General features: G+C 35.3%; 1 protein-coding gene across 6 annotated transcripts; it reads right to left on the bottom strand.

Moving 5' to 3' along the window:
* Nucleotides 1–1,214: 1,214 nt before the first annotated feature.
* Nucleotides 1,215–11,426, bottom strand: LOC132306633 (serine/threonine-protein kinase MHK). Of its 6 annotated transcripts, none has more exons than XM_059804093.1 (18): nt 11,223–11,426; nt 9,916–10,304; nt 9,749–9,827; nt 7,886–7,954; nt 7,639–7,728; nt 6,978–7,116; nt 6,754–6,856; nt 6,583–6,635; nt 5,799–5,865; nt 5,320–5,428; nt 5,132–5,197; nt 4,945–5,013; nt 4,807–4,867; nt 4,556–4,702; nt 4,014–4,048; nt 3,841–3,886; nt 2,019–2,094; nt 1,215–1,647 (listed from the first exon to the last, which is right to left on the bottom strand). In XM_059804093.1, the coding sequence occupies exons 2-18, from the start codon at nt 9,921–9,923 to the stop codon at nt 1,518–1,520; spliced, it is 1,347 nt and encodes a 448-aa protein (XP_059660076.1). In that variant the 5' UTR covers nt 9,924–10,304; nt 11,223–11,426; the 3' UTR covers nt 1,215–1,517. The 6 variants fall into 6 exon arrangements, 5 of the variants coding, with proteins under 5 accessions (XP_059660076.1, XP_059660077.1, XP_059660079.1 ...); XM_059804094.1 differs by having other exon boundaries at nt 9,916–10,301; XM_059804096.1 differs by having other exon boundaries at nt 4,598–4,702; nt 11,223–11,425.
* Nucleotides 11,427–21,233: the final 9,807 nt, after the last annotated feature.

Below are 21,233 nucleotides of genomic sequence, written 5' to 3'. Positions count from 1 at the left end.
AACGTAATGAGCAGATTCACGACAAAATATGCTATTATTCTATAAAATTTCAGATTTTCTTATTTACTTGGTCAACTTAATGTAATCTGTGATCAAATCACTACACTTCACTCATAAAAAAATTAATAGATTACAATTTAAATTATTGTATACATCCTTAAATGCATGCTATTTAAAAATTAAAAATTCAATCTATTTTTCTCTAATACTTTGTCACAAATTCTAACTAGTTGTAAACACATCTCAATTACTCAGTTATAATAAATCGCATAATATATTTTTTCTAGTTCTACTATAATAACAATTTATAGTTCTACTATAATAACAAAAATTTATTGACGTAATGAGCAGATTCACGACAAAATATACTATTATTCTATAAAATTTCAGATTTTCTTTGTACATTAGTTGTTTTTCTTAATATTTTCTTTAATACTATTATTATTATACTATCATTATTTTTATTTTTAGTACTTACCTTATATTATTATAATTAATTATATTGACAAATATTAAATTTGGAAACTAAAAATAATGATAGTGGTTTTGTATTAAAAGGAAAGCATATAGGTGAGTTTGAAATGTGACCATTAGATTACTGTGAAAAGTGTGGAAGAATTTTTATGATTGTGTTCTTGTGTGTGTAAACGTGCATATAAAAATAAGAGAGGAAAAAAAGAGAAAGAGGAAGGGCAAACAAGTAACTTACACATACCAACTACCTTCCAGATCTTTTAATGGAACCTTTTTGTGCACTTAGGTCATATGGGTAAATTCATCTGTATCTCTAAAGCTTAACTAGTTAACTTAGACCTTCCTGACTTAGCGCCTACTTCAATATTAGTGTAGGAGATGAGAACCTCAGGTGTTCTTTCTGTAATTTACCCTTAATTATATGCCAATACCAAGGGTAGTAAATAAAATCCTATTGTTCAGCTTAAGTTTTTAGATCAAATAAAAAGAAAAGCTCTCGACCTGATACAACTTGTGTTCAGCTTAAGTTTTTAGATCAAATCAAAAGAAAAGCTCTCGACCTGATACAACTTGTATTAAAACGAGACCCAGTACAATGCGAGGTTGGAGTCTGTCCCGGGTAGGCAAAGTGGTCCGACAACAATTAGAACTTTGCCAATTCACAATGTTTTTGTTTATTGATAGACTTAACAAACACAACTTATGGTTAGGCTTAAAATATAAACAAGAAACAAAAACAATTACCAAACAGGCCCAATGCAATTTGTTGCCTGAAACTTGATATACTTGCATAAATGCAAATTAAGGGCGACTACATCAATGTAGCATGTATGATTATGATTCTTCTACCCCTTCCTCAAGTAAAGGAGGAATTAAAAAGAAAAAATTTAACTGAAAAATGAAAAAACAGAGAGATAGTTACATAATCCTCGTAGCCATTTTTTTTTTTTTTTTTTGAAAAAAACAAATGGAATAATTACAGGTAATCTCTACAAGGCCTCTCCTTATTTGATCACATGCACCAGCAACTAACTCAACCAAATTCACAGGCAATGACCCTGCTGGAATGGGGAGGACATGGCCAAAAACGATCGGTCTAAGATATTAGGCTGCAACGATGCAATGGAGAATCCTGTTGATTGCTGAACTCCAATTGTTGAATGTGGAGTCGGACTGCCATGGGGAGAGAGATGAATAAACGGTATAATAAGGTCATGGACGAAATCAACAGAACTATACACTTGAATTATTATCTGGTATGTCCTCGACTATAACATTTGCATCATAAATATCATACACGATTTTGTTATATAATGATTTTGCTTCGAGTGACTTGGACAAAAGATGAAATTCAAATGTGCGCGCAAATAAGTTTGTGCAAGCACTAGTATTATTATTATACAAGGTGTGCTATAACAGAGTTCTAAAAATGAACGGGGCAACCATATAAACCGCTTCTTTGTCTTTTTCTTTTCTTTTTTTATAAAGTAATAAACCACCTTGACCTCTAACAAAGAAGAAGAAGAAGAATGTTATGAACTGACCTGAATGATAACGACAAGGAAGAATCTACTGGTGTGGTAATTCTATTGTGATCAGGAGCAAGCAGTGACCAAAAAACTGAAAAGCAGAGAGCTAGTTAGGAGAAACAAGAATTGAAAAAAAAAAAAAAAATTCAATCTCACGAAACAAAATGCAGTGAATAAAGGTTCTTTATGTCTTTAAAAGACAAAATAAATTTAACTATTTTTTCAATTTTTTTATTTTTGGAGGGAACGGGTACCCGGTGGTAAATGAGTGATTCTATTAACTAGCTGAAAACATGTACAACATCAATTAGAGGCATTTTTAGATAATAATAACACTAGCTCTTACTTTTCCAAAAATAAATAAATAAATAATAAACACACTTGCTGCACCTTCATCCTCTAATGAAGTGTTCTCAAATCCAAGTGAGAGATACCATGTAAACGTTTGAGAGTTGCCAAGTAAAAGTTTAATTCCAACTCTCTTTTACCATTGTAGTACATTTCCTATGATATGTAGATATTTCTCTTACTGATAATCTAGGAAGCACGGATACGAGATACAACAAGATACAAATACTGGACATAACGGCGATATGACAAATCTAAAAAAAAAAAGGATAGGCAGTGATACATAAAAATATGACAAATCTAAAAAAAGGGGATAGGGCAGTAATACGTAATAATAATAATAATATATTTTAACTTTTACTTGTTTTAGTCACATTATCATGAATTAAATCATTAATTTGGAATTGAGTTAGATGCATGTTTTTATTTTCTAAAATTTATTATTATTTTTTTAGTTAACCAATAATATATTTTAAATTTTCACTGGAATCACATTCTATTACAAAATTACCATATCGTGTCCTAAAAGTGACCCAAACCTGTTGTGTTCAACCAGACAAAAATAATAATTAATTAATTAAATTTCAAGACACTTCTGGCCATGTCGGACACGTGTCCGAACTTTATCAGTTTGTCCCAAGCATGTTCGAGTGTCCAATACACCCCATGGGCACCCCTAAGAGAAGTGTCAGTGCTTCCTAGCTGGGAATTGACATGCCAAACACCAATTTAGTAAAATAAAAAGTGCAAAACCCTTTCTTTTTTTGTAACCATCAATGCTGGTAACATATATGTTCAATAATCACAATCATGATCACAAATGTGCTTCCACGTTTGAATATTTTGGAGTTGCATTTCCAACACCCTGTGTTTTCTGATAGTGTGAAAGTCACAACAAAATGTACTTACCTAAACTTCCCTTATTATTTTAAATACTAGAACAAAAACGAATGTACTAGACCAACCTTTTTAACCCGATTGTTTATATCCATTTTTAGAAAGAAAATGAAAAAAGATGAAGAGGGATGTGAACAATAATAAAAAATAAATTCAAAAAAGAAAAGTTCCAACCTTTCAACAAAAAAATAAAAAATAAAAAAACCTCTAAGCTTGTGAATTCATGAACTAACATGAGCACCCCTGATGAGAGGACTTGAGACTTTTTCACTTTCTTTTTCAGGAACAACAAGGACTATGGCAACCCTTACTTGTGTCCTTTGTCTGGATGTGAAGTCTATTATTAAAAATAGTCATAAAAAGTATGGATCTTGATCAAATTAATGGTGCATGAACAGCAACTTTTTTCTTGAGAGTAACAACTTTCAAGATTTAAAGATGCCAAGTGTGTAAACTCTTAAATTTTGAAATTCTCATGTATTATAAGCTTAAAGGAGATCTATTTTTGTCCCCTTTTGGGCAACACTCATCTAGTATACTTACCGAAAAAATAAAAAATAAAAATGCTCATCTAATATAGGAAAGCAATTACCTGACTGCTGTGGGTGATCCTGAAAACCAGAGCAAAACAGTATATCCTGCATATTGTTCAGTCTTTTAGAATATAAGAAAGAAATTTGTTTCATGATCAGGAATATAATAAAAAACACGTCACAATATATTGTATGTACAGCAGCATTTCTATATGCAGCCCTACACACTCACCTCTGCTGTACCTGTAGACACCTTATGAATCATGTCTGCAGGGAAGATTCCATATATCAGATAAAAAGTCTGTCAAAACACTAGTGCAAAGACATCTAGAGAAGGGAGGATTACCACAGAAAACCAAAAGAAAAGGGCAATCAACTAATTCTAAATCTAGAGAGCTATACTCTTCAAGCGCAGACATTATTAAAATCACAACAAAGACTGCTTTTATTTCAAAACAATCAAGAATGATTCTCAGATAACCTGATTTAATTAACGGGGAAGGGGGGCCATTACCAGTGGTGGTCCTGCCTCCCTTTCATCTTTTAGGTGTGTTGGGACATTTAATTAATAACTTATAAGCTGGTCCAAACCAATTAAAACACTCCAACTAGGAAAATTGGACACAAAGGGTGTATTTAATATTAAAAAGAAATTTCAACATGAGTTTTGATCGGACTAGATCACCTAGTGGCATTTGGTCCAGGACCATCTAATAATTTCTTCATAACCACAGTCGTCAACTAATGTCCCCATCCATGTCTTAGGAAACGTACCAATAAAATAAATTTTGAAACACCAAGACACAATTCTATTACCCAAGTTGGATACACTAGGTTTTACTGCCAGCGTCAAGCCAAGGAAACAATCATCTGGCTCCGTGCCAAAATCCCATAAGTTCAATTCAAGATTTGGCTTTGCTCCTGTAGAAATAACAATTTAGAGAAAGAAAAATGCACCACACGATGTTTCATACTGAATTATGTAAGGTGGACAGGATATCCAGCAGTATAGTCCAATATCTCACCCATGTCACTTAGCTTCAGCTGAAGTGGATCCCCAAGTGGACGAGGAACAAGCATAGGAACCTGTCAATTGGTACATGTCAGAAAATGTAATACACTATAATAAGAAAACTGAGAATGAACTCGAGATCTCATATTACATGGAAAAAGGGATGTTGTAAGCATTGATCTGCAGTTGGCCTCCTTTGTGGGTCCCATGAGCAAAGTTGCTATGCATGGTCAAGATGGAAATAATATTGAAACACATCAGAGTTTACTCTGTTAATTAGAAGCAAATCAACCTTAGGATATTAGCAAAGGAGACGAGATTGTACATATAGCACCCACCTTAATCAAATCAATAGCTTCCAAGCTAGCATTGGGAATTATATCTGAGAGATTGGCAGGCACTATCTACAGAACAAATAAAAAAAATGAAAAAGTAAATTACGAGGTGATAGGGAGAGAAATAGTAGTTGAAGCATAGGAGAATTATAGAAGCTTAGAAACCAATCACTGTCCAAATAAAAGCTCACCTCTGAATAACTAATATTGATTAATTGTGTGATGTTCCTCACTGGAGGAAAGGTAGTCCAATTTGGCGTACCAAGAACACAGCATATCTTGTACAATTGATCTGTCTCGCTGTACATGAAACAAACTAGATTTGTAAGCTGGAATAGGACAAAGCATCTATGCACTAGTTTCAGCTCAATGAATTAGGATTACTTTGATTTTTTAATTTATCTCCAGCCTAATTCAAAATTTTCAGCTGAGTGTGGTTCAAAAGAACTCAACAACTGCAGGATCTAATAAATGAATAGAAATATATGATCTCAATGAAGTCACAAAACAGTCATTTATCCATGTGAAAGTTTGTTATATAGGGCCATTTGCAAGTTACAAACATAAGTGCGTATACAAGTGGGTTAAAATAGCCTAACTAGTCAACTGAAGAAGAATTATATCCATGTTTGAAAATTGAATGAACTCTGTACTAGGGAAACAAAATCACCTTTCACCAGGAAATATGGGGCACAAAGTGAAAAGTTCAGCCAGTATTGCACCAACTGCCCACATATCTGTATATTATGTCATTTGTTAGTCATCAGTCCACAAGGAAAGCAAACAATTACTAGAATAATCTCAATCAAGTTCCAGAAGCTATTTGTAAAACAGTTTCTCGGACATAGGACAGCTATAAAAAGAAATCAATACACCAAACAGTGACTAGAACAATCTCAACAAACCATATTAATAAGCCAAAACTGAAGAATACTTTTTCAGAATAAGCTTCTCTAGCACAAATTGGGCGGATGATTAAATAATATTAGCTACTACCTTATTGGGATCTTATAACCAATTTAATGCAATGTTAGGTCATTTTTTCCAAAAATATTGAACACTTGGAACTGTCTTGGATAATATATCCATGTTCTAATGCATGACCAACACAGTCATGCAATAAATGATGAATGACCTAGGAATCTGATGGTATGGAGTAAGGGAGCACTTAAGCAGTCTCAGTTAAAAATAGGTCAACTGTTCAAAACTAAGCAAAAGGGATTAATATAGGTTATGAATTTTTCGGTTGCTTGAAAGCTAAAAAAGAAAAAAGAAAGAAAATGCCTGCTTCACAAATGGCACAAGTTCAAGACAAATAGGAAGCGTTTACACGATGTAATCTAACATGCCGACCCATTGCAAAAATTGGGATAAGAGGCAATGCGGCGGTTTCTTTAATATTTAATAAGAAATAAGAAGCTTCTGCAATTCAAAGGACATGAAATAATGCATACCAATAGCAGGAGTGTATGATGAAGATTGCAACAAGACTTCTGGCGCACGGTACCTTACACAAAGATATAATCCCAACAAATTACAAAATAAAGCTATAATAATTTAGTGAATAATCAGTCAGAAAACATGTATACAAAAAGGTTATAACAGCAGGATTGAGAACAACTAACCACCGAGTGGAAACATAATCAGTAAAAGGAGGCATAGATGACACTTCTCTAGCCAGTCCAAAGTCAGCAATTTTAATGATGTCATTTGTCACCAGCAAATTCTCTTGAAGGCAGAAAAGATGTTTGATTATATTGTTTTCAGAAAAATCTTCATTTCATAAATACATAGATAGAGATCTTATGCCACAAATTCACAAAGTAGACTACTGAAGTGAATTTAATACCAGGTTTTAAATCTCGATGAAAATATCCATTTTTATGCATGTGTGATAGTCCTTGAAGCAACTGAGACATAAAGCCTCTAATCTCTTCCTCTGGAAAATGTCTTTGCCTTTCTCTCATAATTTGGTAGAGGTTATATTCCTGAAGAAAATGAAGCCCAGAATGAAGCAGCTGTTAAGCAAATTGAAATCACACCAAGGAATCATTGATGACTTTATTTCAATATCAATATTTCAGAGCAAGACATAGAAGCCAAAGAAGAAACCATCAGGCTAAGAACAACTTTGAATAGTTTAATTTCATTTATTGCCACATAAATATTTTCCATTGAAAAATGACATAATACAGCATAATGTATGAGTTTGAATTCACATTAGTTAAAATTGACAAAAAAGCTGCATTAATGAAGTCCAAAAATATGCTACAATCTAATCGGAACTGAATATTATATGCCTACAGCATCATGTAGTAATTATTATGTGCTAAAAAAAAAAAAAAAAAAGGGAAAAAAAAAAAAGAAAAAGAAAAAAGAAAAAAGAACAAGAATAGAAAAGAAAAGAAAAGAAAAGGAAGCTTAGCAAAGAACCCAGGTTCTTTTGCACAAAAAAAACAATCTAATCACATAAGAAGCGGCTGAAAATAGGATAAAAGCTCAAATGGTACCATGTATTCAAATATGAAGAACAGCTCGTTGTGTTCCCTGACAATCTCCTTCAACTTTATGATGTTAGGATGATTCAACTTACGTAGGGACTGCAAAGAAAAAACAATTAAAAATTAAATTAATCCTGTATCAGTTAAAATACACACATACCCTTGCCACCATGGATATCATATGCTTTGTCAATATGCAGGACTTGAATATCTAACTGAGACTGGTATATAATGTTGCATTATTCTACCATCTAACCTTGACCTCTCGAAGATTCATGCATTCTTCCCAGTAATAGAACTTCCTCTTCATTTTCTTGACTGCAACCTGCAATCAATATAACCATCTTTAAATCATTGCTATACACAGTTAACAAAGCAATCGCGGGTCATTCTCCACCATGTGTACAAGTCCCAAAAACAAGTGAGTAGTGTGAATAATCACATTATGGAGATAAATGCCCCAAAAGTACCAACTTTCAAAGAAGAACAAAACAACAAAAAAACACTACTGGCAAAAGATGAAATAAAGCAAATATTATAAAGTTTCAGCCATAGAGTAACAAATACGAACCCATCACGAAGGAGGAAAACTGTGATATTGTGGCCCGAATTTGGTGCCGGGTCGCAGCTGGATGAGCCTTGTGTGTGCCCAAGTCCATCAAATTTTTTTGACCCGTTTTTTGCTCATGGGTCGTGGACCCTAATTAGTCTCTTGTAGCCCGATATATAAGGGCACTTAGGGTTTGGAGTGGTAGACAAAAGAGACTCTGATATTCGTACAGAAACAGAGAGGGGCTGAAAATTTGTAATCTCCGATTTTACACATAGTGAAAACTTTCACCGGATCCTAACCGTGGATGTTAGGCTGTTGCGGAACCATATATAAATCTGTGTTCTTTGTGTGGCGTGTTACTTTTTTGTCGTGATTATTAATTCAACTTGGGTTCGTTGCGTTTGTCATAACAAAAACAATGTGACATGAATTTATTAACTCATTGCTCTCTCTCTTGTATGCTTTATTTCAGGTACAATAAGACAGGAAGAGAAAAAACAGTAAACTGCCCTTTCTGTCTTCCAATTCAATTCAGGGCTCCTTTCATGTTTCTTACTAGATCATAAGCACATCAACACACTGTATATTAATATTATTCTCTCTGAAAATATTTTCCCTGTGATTTGACCAAAGATACGGCTTCACAAAAGCTGATCCCAAACAGCCAGGATTAAGAGTTGTTGAATGAAGTATTATTTCATTCTAATATCAATTTTTCATAATTATCACTTTCATTGCCGTTATATTACATAATGTTAGTTTTCAAATTTATTTTTGTATGTTAACATACTCATGACCTACATTGCGATCTGAAGTTCATCATCTACTGAAAGTTCTCCTAAAAGTCTTCGTAGTAAGTTGTATTAGGCTTTGTTGTGGGCACCAAACAATCACACTGGGCAACTGACCCTACACCATCCACATCATCTCCAGAAAGGTAATGTTAATTATTCAGCTCATATAATCTTCAAAATTTATTTTGAGATGCAACTATTTCTAATAACTCCCATTATGCAACCCTTAATCAGGAGAGGATCGCAAAGGAGCACTAAAAAGTTACTTGGATTAAAGGCTCAAATATGTAATTTTCCATGTAGAAAATATGAGAGTTTAGGGCAATTCAGTACCTTATACGTTTTGACCATGGGTTTTCATATTTGAAAAAAACATCTAGAATTTTAATTTTTCATGAGTGCTAAAAAGGATACAAGAACGGGCAAACATAATAACATATATCTCATGAACCCAATAAATCCATTGATCATAGAAGTACACATAATCAATGGTTTGTGAGACAGTGATGCTCAATTAGTTTCAATCATTGTTTACACCCAAAAACAGGAGGGGAAAAAAAAAAGAAAAGAAATATATAGTTTTGCATAACTGAAAAAAACTTTTACAAAGTTCTAGAACAATCACAGTCATCTGTGTGTTCACTCTATATTTAGAGATTTTCTTTAACATTTTTTTTAAAAAAAGGCCATCTGTATACAGATCCATTTGCAGACAAGAATAACCCGTTACAGAAATAAAAATTGATAATTTGCTAAGTGAAGTATCCCTTACAATCTCAGATGTTTCAATATTGATAGCCTTGTATACACTACCACAAGTTCCATCTCCAAGCTCTTCTAATATTCTATACCTGAAAATACCATGCATAATAAAACACAAATCAGAAGGCACAACTAAAAGGAAAATCATTAAGTACGAATCATAAACAAGAAACTCACCTTTCCATTATTATACTTGCAGATAGCGATAAAAAAAAAAAAAAAATCTTTCAGTGGACTTCCAACCTCCAAACAGAGGTTTCTACACTTGAAACAGAAGGTTTTTCATTTGCTTGTAGACATATATCCAGGGTAAAGTGTAGCATAAAGTACAAAATGTCATCAAAAACCCACTTCTCATTGAAGGATTGATTCAACATCAACCAAAAATTAATCAACATGCTTCACTGCAGCCTCTACAAGCTGCAATCAAATGGTATCATCTAAAAACGACCACTGAGATTCACAAAGCTTCCACTATAACTTCAGTGAGCAGAAGTTCTACTCAGTCCAACAAAACCAGCAAAAACTCATCCATTTTGTTTCCATATACTTCATATAATGCCCTTCTGTCACAAAAAATAAAAATTAAAAAATAAAATAAAATAAGACTTTAACAGAAATTCTACCAAGTCAAATCCATCCTTCAATAACATAAAATTCACCAAATTTGATATAAAAAAAATAATTAAATGAGAAAAGGTTGAAAATTTGGTTCTTGAGCTTAATTATAAATGGTTCTTCATATTCATATTTCAAATAATGGATATATAACTATAATGCCAAAAAATAAAAAATAAAAAACAAAAAAATAAAATAACATATACAGAGATCATAATTTGAAGAAAAATTTAACCCGGTTATCTTTTAACACGACAACAATAAACCTGCAATTGGGATAGCACCAGAGGTTAAATTGTCAATATAATTTTTTACTCGGAAAGATTATATTTTAGAGTCTGACACTGTAATCATATTTAAAAATTAATAAGACAGGCTTTCAAATTCAAGATTTAATAAATATAATGGGTCTATAAATTCCCCAATTTTTATTTTTTTTATTTGGAAAAAAGAAGAAGAGAGAGAGATTGAAAATTTTGAATCCGAAACAGAATCTAAACTGGTCGGCGAACAAGAGTCTGAAAGAGAGAATTTTAAACCCAAACTATTACTGCAAACAATCGAATGATCGTGTTCTTGAAATTTGTCAGCATCAATCAAGAGTTGTAATTGAAAGGTAAAAAAACACAAAATCAAATAAATTGTGATCAACAGTCTAGAGAAAAGCAATTAAGAAACACACACCCAACACTGACAAAAATAAATAAATAATAATAATCAGAAATTGAAATAAAAACATACTCAGAATGCAAATCGAAATCCAGAACTTGTTAATCAAATAGTACAATTTGAAACCCTAAAAAATCAGACTTCATGGATGTATATACATATATGAGATTGTACCAATTGAAAAGGAATGAACTCACCACCATTCCAACAAAGATAATATCGAATAAATAGAGAGAGAAGAAAAAAAAAAATGGATTTGTAGGGAGGGACGAATATTCGGATCAGCTATTAAGAAAGAGAGATGCCGTTGAAAACAAGAGAGAGAGTGTGTTTTAGAGAGAGAAGAAGATTGCTGGTATTGCATATAACAGCGAAACCCGCGGAAGAAGCAAGGAGAAAACACCAAGAAATACAGAAACAAAAATTTAATAATAATAATAAAAAAAAATATAATATAATATTTTATTTATTTTTTAAATAAGGATTTACGTGGTGAGGAACCGATTCTTTAGCTAAATTACTTATATGTCCCTTAACCAACTCTAATACCACCGCGTATTTTCTTTTTATATGGCAATATCACCCCTTCTTGGTGGGATGACAATTTTATAAACCCCATATAAGATATATATCATTATGAAATTTAAATGAAAATTTTAGAAAATTTATAAAGTATAATGTGGATTGGACGGGTTTGAAGGAGAGGGAACCCAAAAAAAAAAAAAGAAGAAGGGTATTAAAAAGGCTTTCTCATCTTTATTTATATAGGATTTGTTTGGGATGTGTTTTATTTGTTGGCGTTTTGGTTTTGCTGTAGGAGTGTTTTGAAAAAAAAATCGAAAGCACATCTGGGAACGTTATTTTTGTTGTGAAAATGTCAGAAACAATGGTTTTGAACCATTAACAGTTGTTAAAACAAAAAAAAATAATTTTTTGATATTTTGATTTAGGGCCATTATTACAATGTGTAAAATAAAATTAGGTCACACCAAACATATTTTTGTTACCAAAATCGACACTGTAGTAGTCAAAAAATAAAAACAGCAGGAACAAAATACATGCCAAATGGGACCATAATGAATTTACGGTAATATATATATTTTAATTTATTTACTAAAATACTTATCAACTGTATAAATTTTAATAATATATTTCTTACATGTTCTTATAAAATGGTGTTTTCAAAAAGTTATATTGAAAAATTCTGTGTCATGTTCTGAAATAGGGATAAAAGAGGAAAGAAAAATTTTATTGTCATGGAAAAAAAAATAATAATATAATGATTATACATAATCATGTTTATGTGGTAACAGTTGTTGGCATTTAAAGTGTTGTATAGTTTTGTATACACATTCATATAATCGTATGATATGTGAGAAACACGAGTTACACAACACGTAACATCATCCATGGTCACAAATCACAAGGGCTGTTCTTGTAATTTAGGAAAAAGTGGATGATTTTTTCGTCAATTCAGTGTTTGTTATTTCCACTTTGTTACGGCGCGATGCGTGTGGTGGATACGGTTGAGACCAATTACCTGAATACGCGAAGCTTGGATCCAAACGGGGTTCAGCGTGGTTGGGGGATGTTACTTGGACTCGTTAAGGTACAAAACTTCCATTCTTCCCCACTCGATTAACAGCACGTGTAACCGAGATTTGGAATCTTTCATCCTTATCTTTTGATTTTGTTTTAAGCAAAAGGTTGGATAAGTATTATAAATTGAGAATTTGGATAATTATTAATAATATCAAGTTTATCTGTTTATAATTAGTTTTTTTATTTAGGATAAATTACACTAACATTCATAGGTTTGGGTTTAAGCATTTTTTTTACAATAACACTCCTTAGTTTTGGTAAATTGAGCAAAGACACTTTAATCATGATAAAAATACATACTTGTCCTTTGACTTTTTAATTGACTCATGTGAATCATTAAATTACCTTGATAACCTTCTATTAATTTACCAAAATGACCCTCAAAAATAAAAATAAAAAAGCAAATAAAAATCAACATTTTATTATGACACTTTTAATATCTCCAACCAAGTGTGGGCGTCACACTTTTAATAAAAGCCATCATTAATTATCTCTATTATGGGTAAAAGGGTTAAAGTTGATTAGAACGTGGTATATACATGACACGAGCTACGCGGGCAAGGGCGGAGCAAGTGTGTGCCCAGTGGGAGCACGTATCCCCCTAGCCCCACCCATTATAGTATATATGTTAATTTTTTTTATATTTCTTTACATATATAGGAAATTTTGTGTCCCCCTAGAATTATTACTGATGAGCACTGAAAAGTGCGCATTTAAACCCGTTAAGCTTAAGTATTCTAGTACCTTATCTATCTTACTTTGCCGTTTTAGACTTATTACGTGTTATTTATATTTTCAGGCACTAATCCCAAAATTGAGCTAACTCAGCCAAATAAGAGCTTAATTGAAGCAATCCTGAGATAAACCAAAGGAGGGAGCAAAGTGGAGAAAGAAATGAGCAAAAAGGAATTAAAGTTGTGCAGCTAAAAAGTTCGATCGATCCAACTTAGAGTTCGATCGATCGAACATTTATGATCGATCACAGTACTTCTCGATAGATCCAACCTTGGCCTTTGCTGAAATTCCAAGTTCGATCGATCCAACATCACCTTCGATCGATCGAACCCTATTTTGTCCTATTCAAATGATTGGTCTTATCCACAGTTGTACGCCTACCAACCACTTTTGTCCTTTTCCCCATAAATATCTTCGAAATATCTCAGCCTTGTCCTTATCTGGAGGAGTTAGACCACTTCGATCGATCCAAGATGTAGTTCGATCGATCGAACCCATCTTCGATCGATCCAAGTTAAGGTTCGATCGATCGAACTTCCTCCAGCGAGAAAAAGTTAAAGTCCAGCTCATTTATTCCGTCCTGCACCCAATCATTGGAGAATATGCCTTGCACGACCACAGCTCATCATAGGGTGTATTTGACCTACCTATATAAGGAATATGATACACTTTTTGGAGAGGAGTCTAGAGTCTCTTGTCACACATTGAAAATCATCTTGGAGGCTATTCTTGGAGAGGAAGAAGGGAGAAAGCTAGAGCACCATTGGAGGAGATCTTCATCAACAAGGAGCAGCCATGGAGTTAGCCCTTGAGGGTTGGATCATCACTACCATGAGTGGCTAGACATCTTCTTGGGGCTAGAGTTAGCCCCAGGCATGCTTTCTATACTCTAATCTTGTGTATTATTGAGGGATTAGTGTTGTATGATACATCTTGATATTCATGTATATATAAATCTTGATTATTTCATGGTTTGTATGGTTTAATGCTTCCAATTGACTATTCTATTCTATCCATATGTCTATGTATGCTAGAGTAGGATATTCATGTGCTTATCTCTATATTTAGTGTTTTTGATGCATGTCTATGTGTATTGATGTTATAGATCTAGAGATTATCAAGATGATATGCTTAATGAATGCTATTTTGGTTCATTTGATGGTTTATGCCTATTCTTGATGGTTTGTGCCTCTCCCCTAGTCTAGATAGCTTTATTTTCATGCTAGTAATGTAGATTTAGTGTAGTGGTAGTATAATGTTAGATGGGAGGACAATCTACTCTTGATGTTTGATGTTCCATGCTTGTGAGTCCAAATGGCATATTCCTCTAATATTGTGTTGTATGTGGATTGTGAGCTTAATGAAGGATTAATGACTTGTTTTGATCTATTGTGCTATCCCCATGTTGTCTAGACAATATATGCTCTATTATTTAGATATATTGTGCTCTTCACATGATGTTTAGACAATACTTGCTTGATTTGTCATCCTTGCCAATTGAATCAACCTAATGCACACACACACCCTTATCATATTGCAACACATCCATTACCCTCAATTGATCACTTGTTAGTAGTATAGAAAAGTATTGCTTGGTGGTGATCTCTACACCCCAAGACCTCTCTCTCTCTTGTTTACCTCATATTATTTTATTTAGTTGAATTCAATTTAGCTTAATCAACCAACCAACCAATTGTGTGATCACTCGACCTACTAACCCTAATTACCATAGTTCACAATTCGATACACCATCAAATCCCTTGGGACGATCCCTACTCGCCCTATTTATATTTTATATAGAGAAAGGTAGTAGTGGCTTTTTATAAATGTAAAACTTGGCCACCTTCTAAACACACACAACTTTCAAGCTTTGTTGGTTGTGGCGACTCCATCAAGGAAACCAACAACAAGTTTTTGGCGCCGTTGCCGGGGATTTTAAATTGGCAACGTCGAATTGTGAAATTTAATTAGGATTAGTACTCTTTTGATCGTGTCTTTACTTTCTTTTTATTTTCTGTTTTTGATTACTTATTAAGTTTATTCTTCATTAATAAGGTGCATTGAGCAAGGAGCTAGCAAAGAACTTCCAAGCTAAGGAGCAAAGCAAAGCAAAGGAAAAATGCTTAAAATGAAGAGTTGCTAAAAATTTTTTTGCTAAGTTAAGCTTTTAAATTTGGAGTTGAAGTGCTAAAGGACTATTATGAGACCTTCTTACTTAATCTCCTTAGTTAAATCAGGGGCCCACGTGGAGGCATTTATTTGACATACATTGCATTTGAAAATTGTGGTTGTGAAGTTTAATTGCATTGTTGAGAAAGTTGCTTATTCGTGTTGCATTGTGCATGCATGGTCGTCGTTCATTGAGACCTACTCTTGTCCCTCTTGATTTGCATTTAGAATCCACTATTAGGAATCCAAGGGGAAGAGGAAGTTCACATAGAACCAATCTACCAATGGATGCTCTCAATAATGATCATGTTGAAGACCTTGGTCACATAGACCAACAAGGCATTCTTCACCCTAATGTGCAAAATGATAATATGCAAGTTCCATTAGGCATGCCTAGGCTATACATTCATCAACCTCCTCAACAACATGGCCAAATTCCAATGGGAATTCCAAGGTCAATGTATGCACCATAACCCCCCATCATTAATCAAGCTCAATATAACCAAGGTGTCCATGTTGCACCTCAAGTTGCTAATCCACCACTCGCATTGAGAGATCACTATGTGCCTAATGAGTATAATGCACCCACATGCATTCAATTGCCACCATTTAGAGCACACCATTATGAGATTAAAGCACAAACTATCCAAATGCTACCTAACTTTCATGGACTTCCTAGTGAAGAACCTTACAAGTATTTGGATGAGTTTCTTGAAGTTTGTTCTACCGTTCGATACACGGACATGCCGGAAGAAGTTTCAAGGCTGAAACTTTTTCCATTCACCCTTAAAGATAAGGCGAAGTATTGGTTCAACAACCTTAGGCCTTTTTCTATAACTTCTTGGGCAGAAATGCAACAAGAATTTTTGGAAAAGTACTATCCGGTTTCGAAGACCAATGCTATGAGAACCGCCATTAGGGAATTCACACATGGGGAGGAAGAAACTTTCCCCGTGGCATGGGAACGCTTCAATGAATTGCTTAGGAAGTGTCCTCACCATGACATGCCTAAATGGCAATTGGTCCAATTCTTCTTTGAAAGCTTATCGGACAATTATAAAGGCATGGTTGATGCTTCAATGGGAGGTTCTTATATAGACCGGCAAGAGGAAGACGTGTGGCGTCTTTATGAGAGCATGAGTGAAAACTCTTTGCATAGAACATTGTCATCTAGGAATGGTAGAAATTCTCAAGGTAGGAAGAGTGTTGGCTTACATCAAGTTGACCACTCAAATGATATAACCGCCGAGATGAAGTCTTTATCTCAAAAGTTTGATCAATTGATCAATCAAAACTTGGCGAATCAAGTGTCTTCCTTTCCTAATCATTCTCCTAGAGCTCAAAATGAATCATGTATGACTTGTTTTAGTGTTCTTCATTCTACTTCTAATTGTCCTTATGGACAAATTCAAAATGAACCCATTGAGCAAGTTAATGCAACATTTGTGAACCAAGTGAACAATCCTTATGGTAACCATTACAATCCCGGTTGGAGGAATCATCCTAATTTTTCTTGGAAAAACCAAGGGGAGGGCTCGAACTCTTCCCAAGGCGGTTTTCAAGGGAAATACATTCCACCTCCACTTCAAAACCAAGGATCCCAAGGTTCAAGACCATATAACTCACAAGGAAATCAATTTGCTAATTCTCATTTTCCTAACCAATCATATTTTCAAGGAAATTCTAGAGGTTCGCTTTTGAGGAAAAGGTTTTAAATGCTTTGGGCACCCTAGAAGCAAATACTCAATTGTTGCATTCTCATTCTCAATCAATTGCCAAGCTAGAAACCCAAGTAGGGCAAATAGTTGAAACACTTAATGCTAGAGAGAAGGGAAAGACGCACGTGAATGCCCCAATCAAACAACAATGTGTTGTAGAAACCAAATCCTCATTGGAAGGGCATAATGTTGAGCATGTCAATGCGGTAACAACCTTGAGAAGTGATAGGGTAGTAGACAATCAAGTTAGAATGCCTAAAGAAGAGAGTGAACCAGTACAACCTCAAGTTGTCACCCGTCCCGTTCCACACACTATTCCTCCTTCATTGCATGTGCATGATTTTGAGAATGAGAAGCCCTCAAATTGTGAGTTAAAAGATGATTTCCAAAGAGATTCATTGAAAACAGTGTTGAAAAATGTGTTTGAGAAAAGTTCTTTGAAAAATGTTATTCATGATTCTTCTTTGAAAAGTGATTTGAAATCCAATGAATCGAATAAGTCCAATGTTGAAAATTCTTTGAAAGAAAATGCTGAAAGAGTTTTTGAAAAAGCTCCATTTCCGGACGCCTTGAAAGGGTCCATTTCAAAAGAAAGGCAAAAGACAAAGAACAATGAGATAATGGATATGTTTAGGCAAGTCACAGTCAATCTTCCACTTTTGGATGCAATTAAGCAAATTCCGGCTTATGCCAAATTCTTAAAGGACTTATGCACCTAAAAGCGGAAGAACAAGAGCCAAACATAAAAAAAAGTGGTCTTAACCGAACAAGTGAGTTCCATTCTACAACACAACACTTTGCCAAAGTTTAAGGACCCCGGTGCACCTACAACATCTTGTGTCATTGGTGAACATGTCATCAACCGGGCACTTCTTGACTTAGGGGCTAGTGTTAACCTTCTTCCCTATTCGGTTTATGTCAAATTGGGCCTAAGTGAATTGAAACCGACGTTGGTGGTTTTACAACTTGCCGACCGATCCATTAAGAAGCCTAGGGGGATAATTGAGGATGTGTTGATTAAGATTGATAAGTTCTTCTTCCCGGTTGACTTTGTTGTCATTGACACTGAACCGGTGCCCAATCCAAAGAACCAAATTCCGGTTATCCTTGGCCGTCCTTTCTTGGCAACCTCAAATGCCAACATAAATTGTAGGACAGGGATAATGAAGATTTCTTTTGGGCACATGAGAGTGAAGTTGAACATCTTTAACCCCACACCCAATCCATTTGACAAATATGAAGAAGAGGTTAATGTGGTAGAGGAATATCATGATCTTGCTTGTGAAAGGAATGAGCTTTTGTGCATGAACAATGTTTCAAAGCCTTTATCTTCATCTTCAGCATTGCATGCAAGAAAAGTGATTTCGAACTCTTGTTGTGAAAGGGCGTGGAAGCCCAAGGAAAGTTTTGACAAGGAACTCAAGACGTCTTTTGAGTTTACCCCAACAAGTTCTTCTAAGAACCATTTGTTGGGAGTAACTCGAAACATCTCTCATCCCAAAAAGGAGGGGATGCATGGCAAGATCTTTGATCCGGGCTGAAAGAGTCCAAGGTCTTGCTAGAGACGTTAAAGACTAGCACCCAAATTCGTAGGATGTCAAAACCCTATTCCTCCCTCATTTTTATCTTGCATTTTTTATTCTTGCGAAGTATAGATACCGTTTTTGTGGTTTATATACATTGGAAGGAACTGAGTAAGGGATTGCATGAGCATTCAAGTCATTTTGAGCATTTAGGCATAATTTCGATCGATCCAAGTTTTAGTTCGATCGATCGAACTTTGGTTCGATCGATCCAACTATGGACTCGATCGATCCAGATCTCATTTTGCACCCAACACTTAGAAAAATTTTGGACCTGCATCCAAATTCCAAAATGCATGCTCTCGGGATCTCCAAATTTTCAAAAGTTTGATCGATCGTAAACCATTTCGATCGATCGAACTACCTTTCAATCGATCCAACATGTGGTTCGATCGATCATGAGTCCCAACACTTAGAAAAATTTTGGACCTGCATCCAAATTCCAAAATGCATACTCTCGGGACTTTTCAAAATTTTTCATGTTCGATCGATCGAATTCCAAGTTCGATCGATCCAAGGTTCCAGCACGTATCAACTCTTGAACCCTTAAACTTGTACATTCTTTATCCTCTTCGATCGATCGAAATATTTCTTCAATCGATCGAAATTTGCATCTCATTAATTTAATTCCCTTTGATTTTTCAAAATTTATTTCAAAAAAAAAAAAAAAAAAAAAACAATCCAAAATTTCAAAAAAAATGCCATTAAGAGTGGAGACCTAAGTTCGATCGATCAAACTCCATCTTCGATCGATCGAACTCTGCATATCGTGTTTTTAAAAATATAACCGAGTTGGATCGATCACTTTGGATCGATCCAACTTCAAAAGGAAACCAAACCCTAGTCTCCCTCTTCTCTCAATCTCATCTCAATCCGGCCAACCTCCATTCCAATCATCTTTCCCATCTCCGGCGAGCCAATTCCGGCAAGGTAGAGCCTTATTTTCACCGCGGCTTCGCACCCTCTCTCTCATCTCATCCCTCTCGGTTTTGAGGTAAACCGCGAGCCATTTCTTGATTTAAAAGTTTAATCGATGCATGATTCATGATTTTCTATATTGATTTATGTTGTATGTGTATTAATCATCCATTTTGAAGCATCAATTTCATGATTATGATATACATATTCACACATGCATTCAGCCGAACCAAAATTGGGGATTTTTGATTTGATTTGGCATTTGGGGAATGTTTGGGTGTTGAGGATGGGATGTTTGGTGTGTAGATGGGCCCACAAACACGTTTGTGTGGGCCCCGTGCTCTAGATCTCACAAATCTGCGACTTCTCAGATTCAGCATTCGCATAGTTCGATCGATCGAACTTGTTCTTCGATCGATCGAAGTAGTGAACTTCATTTCACTACCTTCGATCGATCCAATCTTGTGCACTTTTATGCTTCGATCGATCCAAGTGTTGGATTGATCCAATTCACTTCGATCGATCCAACTTTTGAACATTTTTCACTTCGATCGATCAAAAATTTCTGTGATCGATCGAACTTAAAGTTCGATCGATCGAACTTAAAGTTCACAGATCATACATACACACTCCATTCATCTTGTGTCGTCTTCATGCTATTTTTATATGCACAATGCCTGTGATATTCCACATTGGATGCATTTCATACCTACATTGCTTAGCATGATTCACATATCATCATCATCATAGATTCATGTCATCCGTATTTTGTCTATCTTATTTGACATACATATTTATATTATGCACTTAAATTCTTATATATCTGGCACTGACTTATATTGAAATTTTCTTGTCTTTTTACAGATCATGCCTCCGCAGTACAAGAGTACAGCCAGGAGATCTTCGGGGCCACAGCGACCCCGCAGACATATACGGCCCAAGATAAAGATGGTTGCAGAGCCATCTCATGCTCAGGCGGAGCCTGCACAGGCTACTCCCCCTTAGTCCCCATCCCACGAGGCTGAGGAGGGAGCTGACCACATGCCATCTACATCCCAGGCTCCTCCAGCCTTCACACCATCACCTTCTCCTGTACGCCATCAGGCAGATGCAGCCGCCATGCCATCACCGCAGCCACCTCTACCGGCTCAGCGCTGTGACCAGTTGCTGCCGAGATATGCAGCTATGACCGTGGCTCAGGAGTCATACTTCGATACTGAGTACTTCTCCGAGTCTATCCTGACCCGGTCTGGCTATCAGGATATCATGCAGCGGGGCCTCTCAGCCATCTTTGCCCCAGTCACCGGCCTTGTATACCCGCGACTGGTGCGGCTATTCTTTCAGCATCTCCGGCCCTCGCCACGATCTACCGCAGAGATGATCACTACACTGGACGGCCACGAGATTGTCATCACAGTTGACACTCTGGCCCGTGCTTGCCAGTGCCCACACCGGTGTCCACCTGAGCTTGCAGAGACATACC

Source organism: Cornus florida, unplaced genomic scaffold (assembly GCF_030987335.1).
Source record: "Cornus florida cultivar Cherokee Brave unplaced genomic scaffold, ASM3098733v1 CherokeeBrave_3.0.0_Hap2_Chr05, whole genome shotgun sequence".
Lineage (NCBI taxonomy): Eukaryota > Viridiplantae > Streptophyta > Magnoliopsida > Cornales > Cornaceae > Cornus > Cornus florida.
Note: the sequence above shows the minus strand (reverse complement) of the source record. Positions and strands in the feature narration are given on the sequence as shown.

Bases quoted from the DNA above. Each gene is read 5' to 3' on its own strand.
- LOC132306633 (XM_059804093.1), bottom strand. The intron at 6,636-6,753 runs GTTAGTTGTTCT...TCTTTGTGTAAG, and splicing joins GATTATGTTTCCACTCGGTG to GTACCGTGCGCCAGAAGTCT. The intron at 3,887-4,013 runs GTGAGTGTGTAG...AACAATATGCAG, and splicing joins TGTCTACAGGTACAGCAGAG to GATATACTGTTTTGCTCTGG.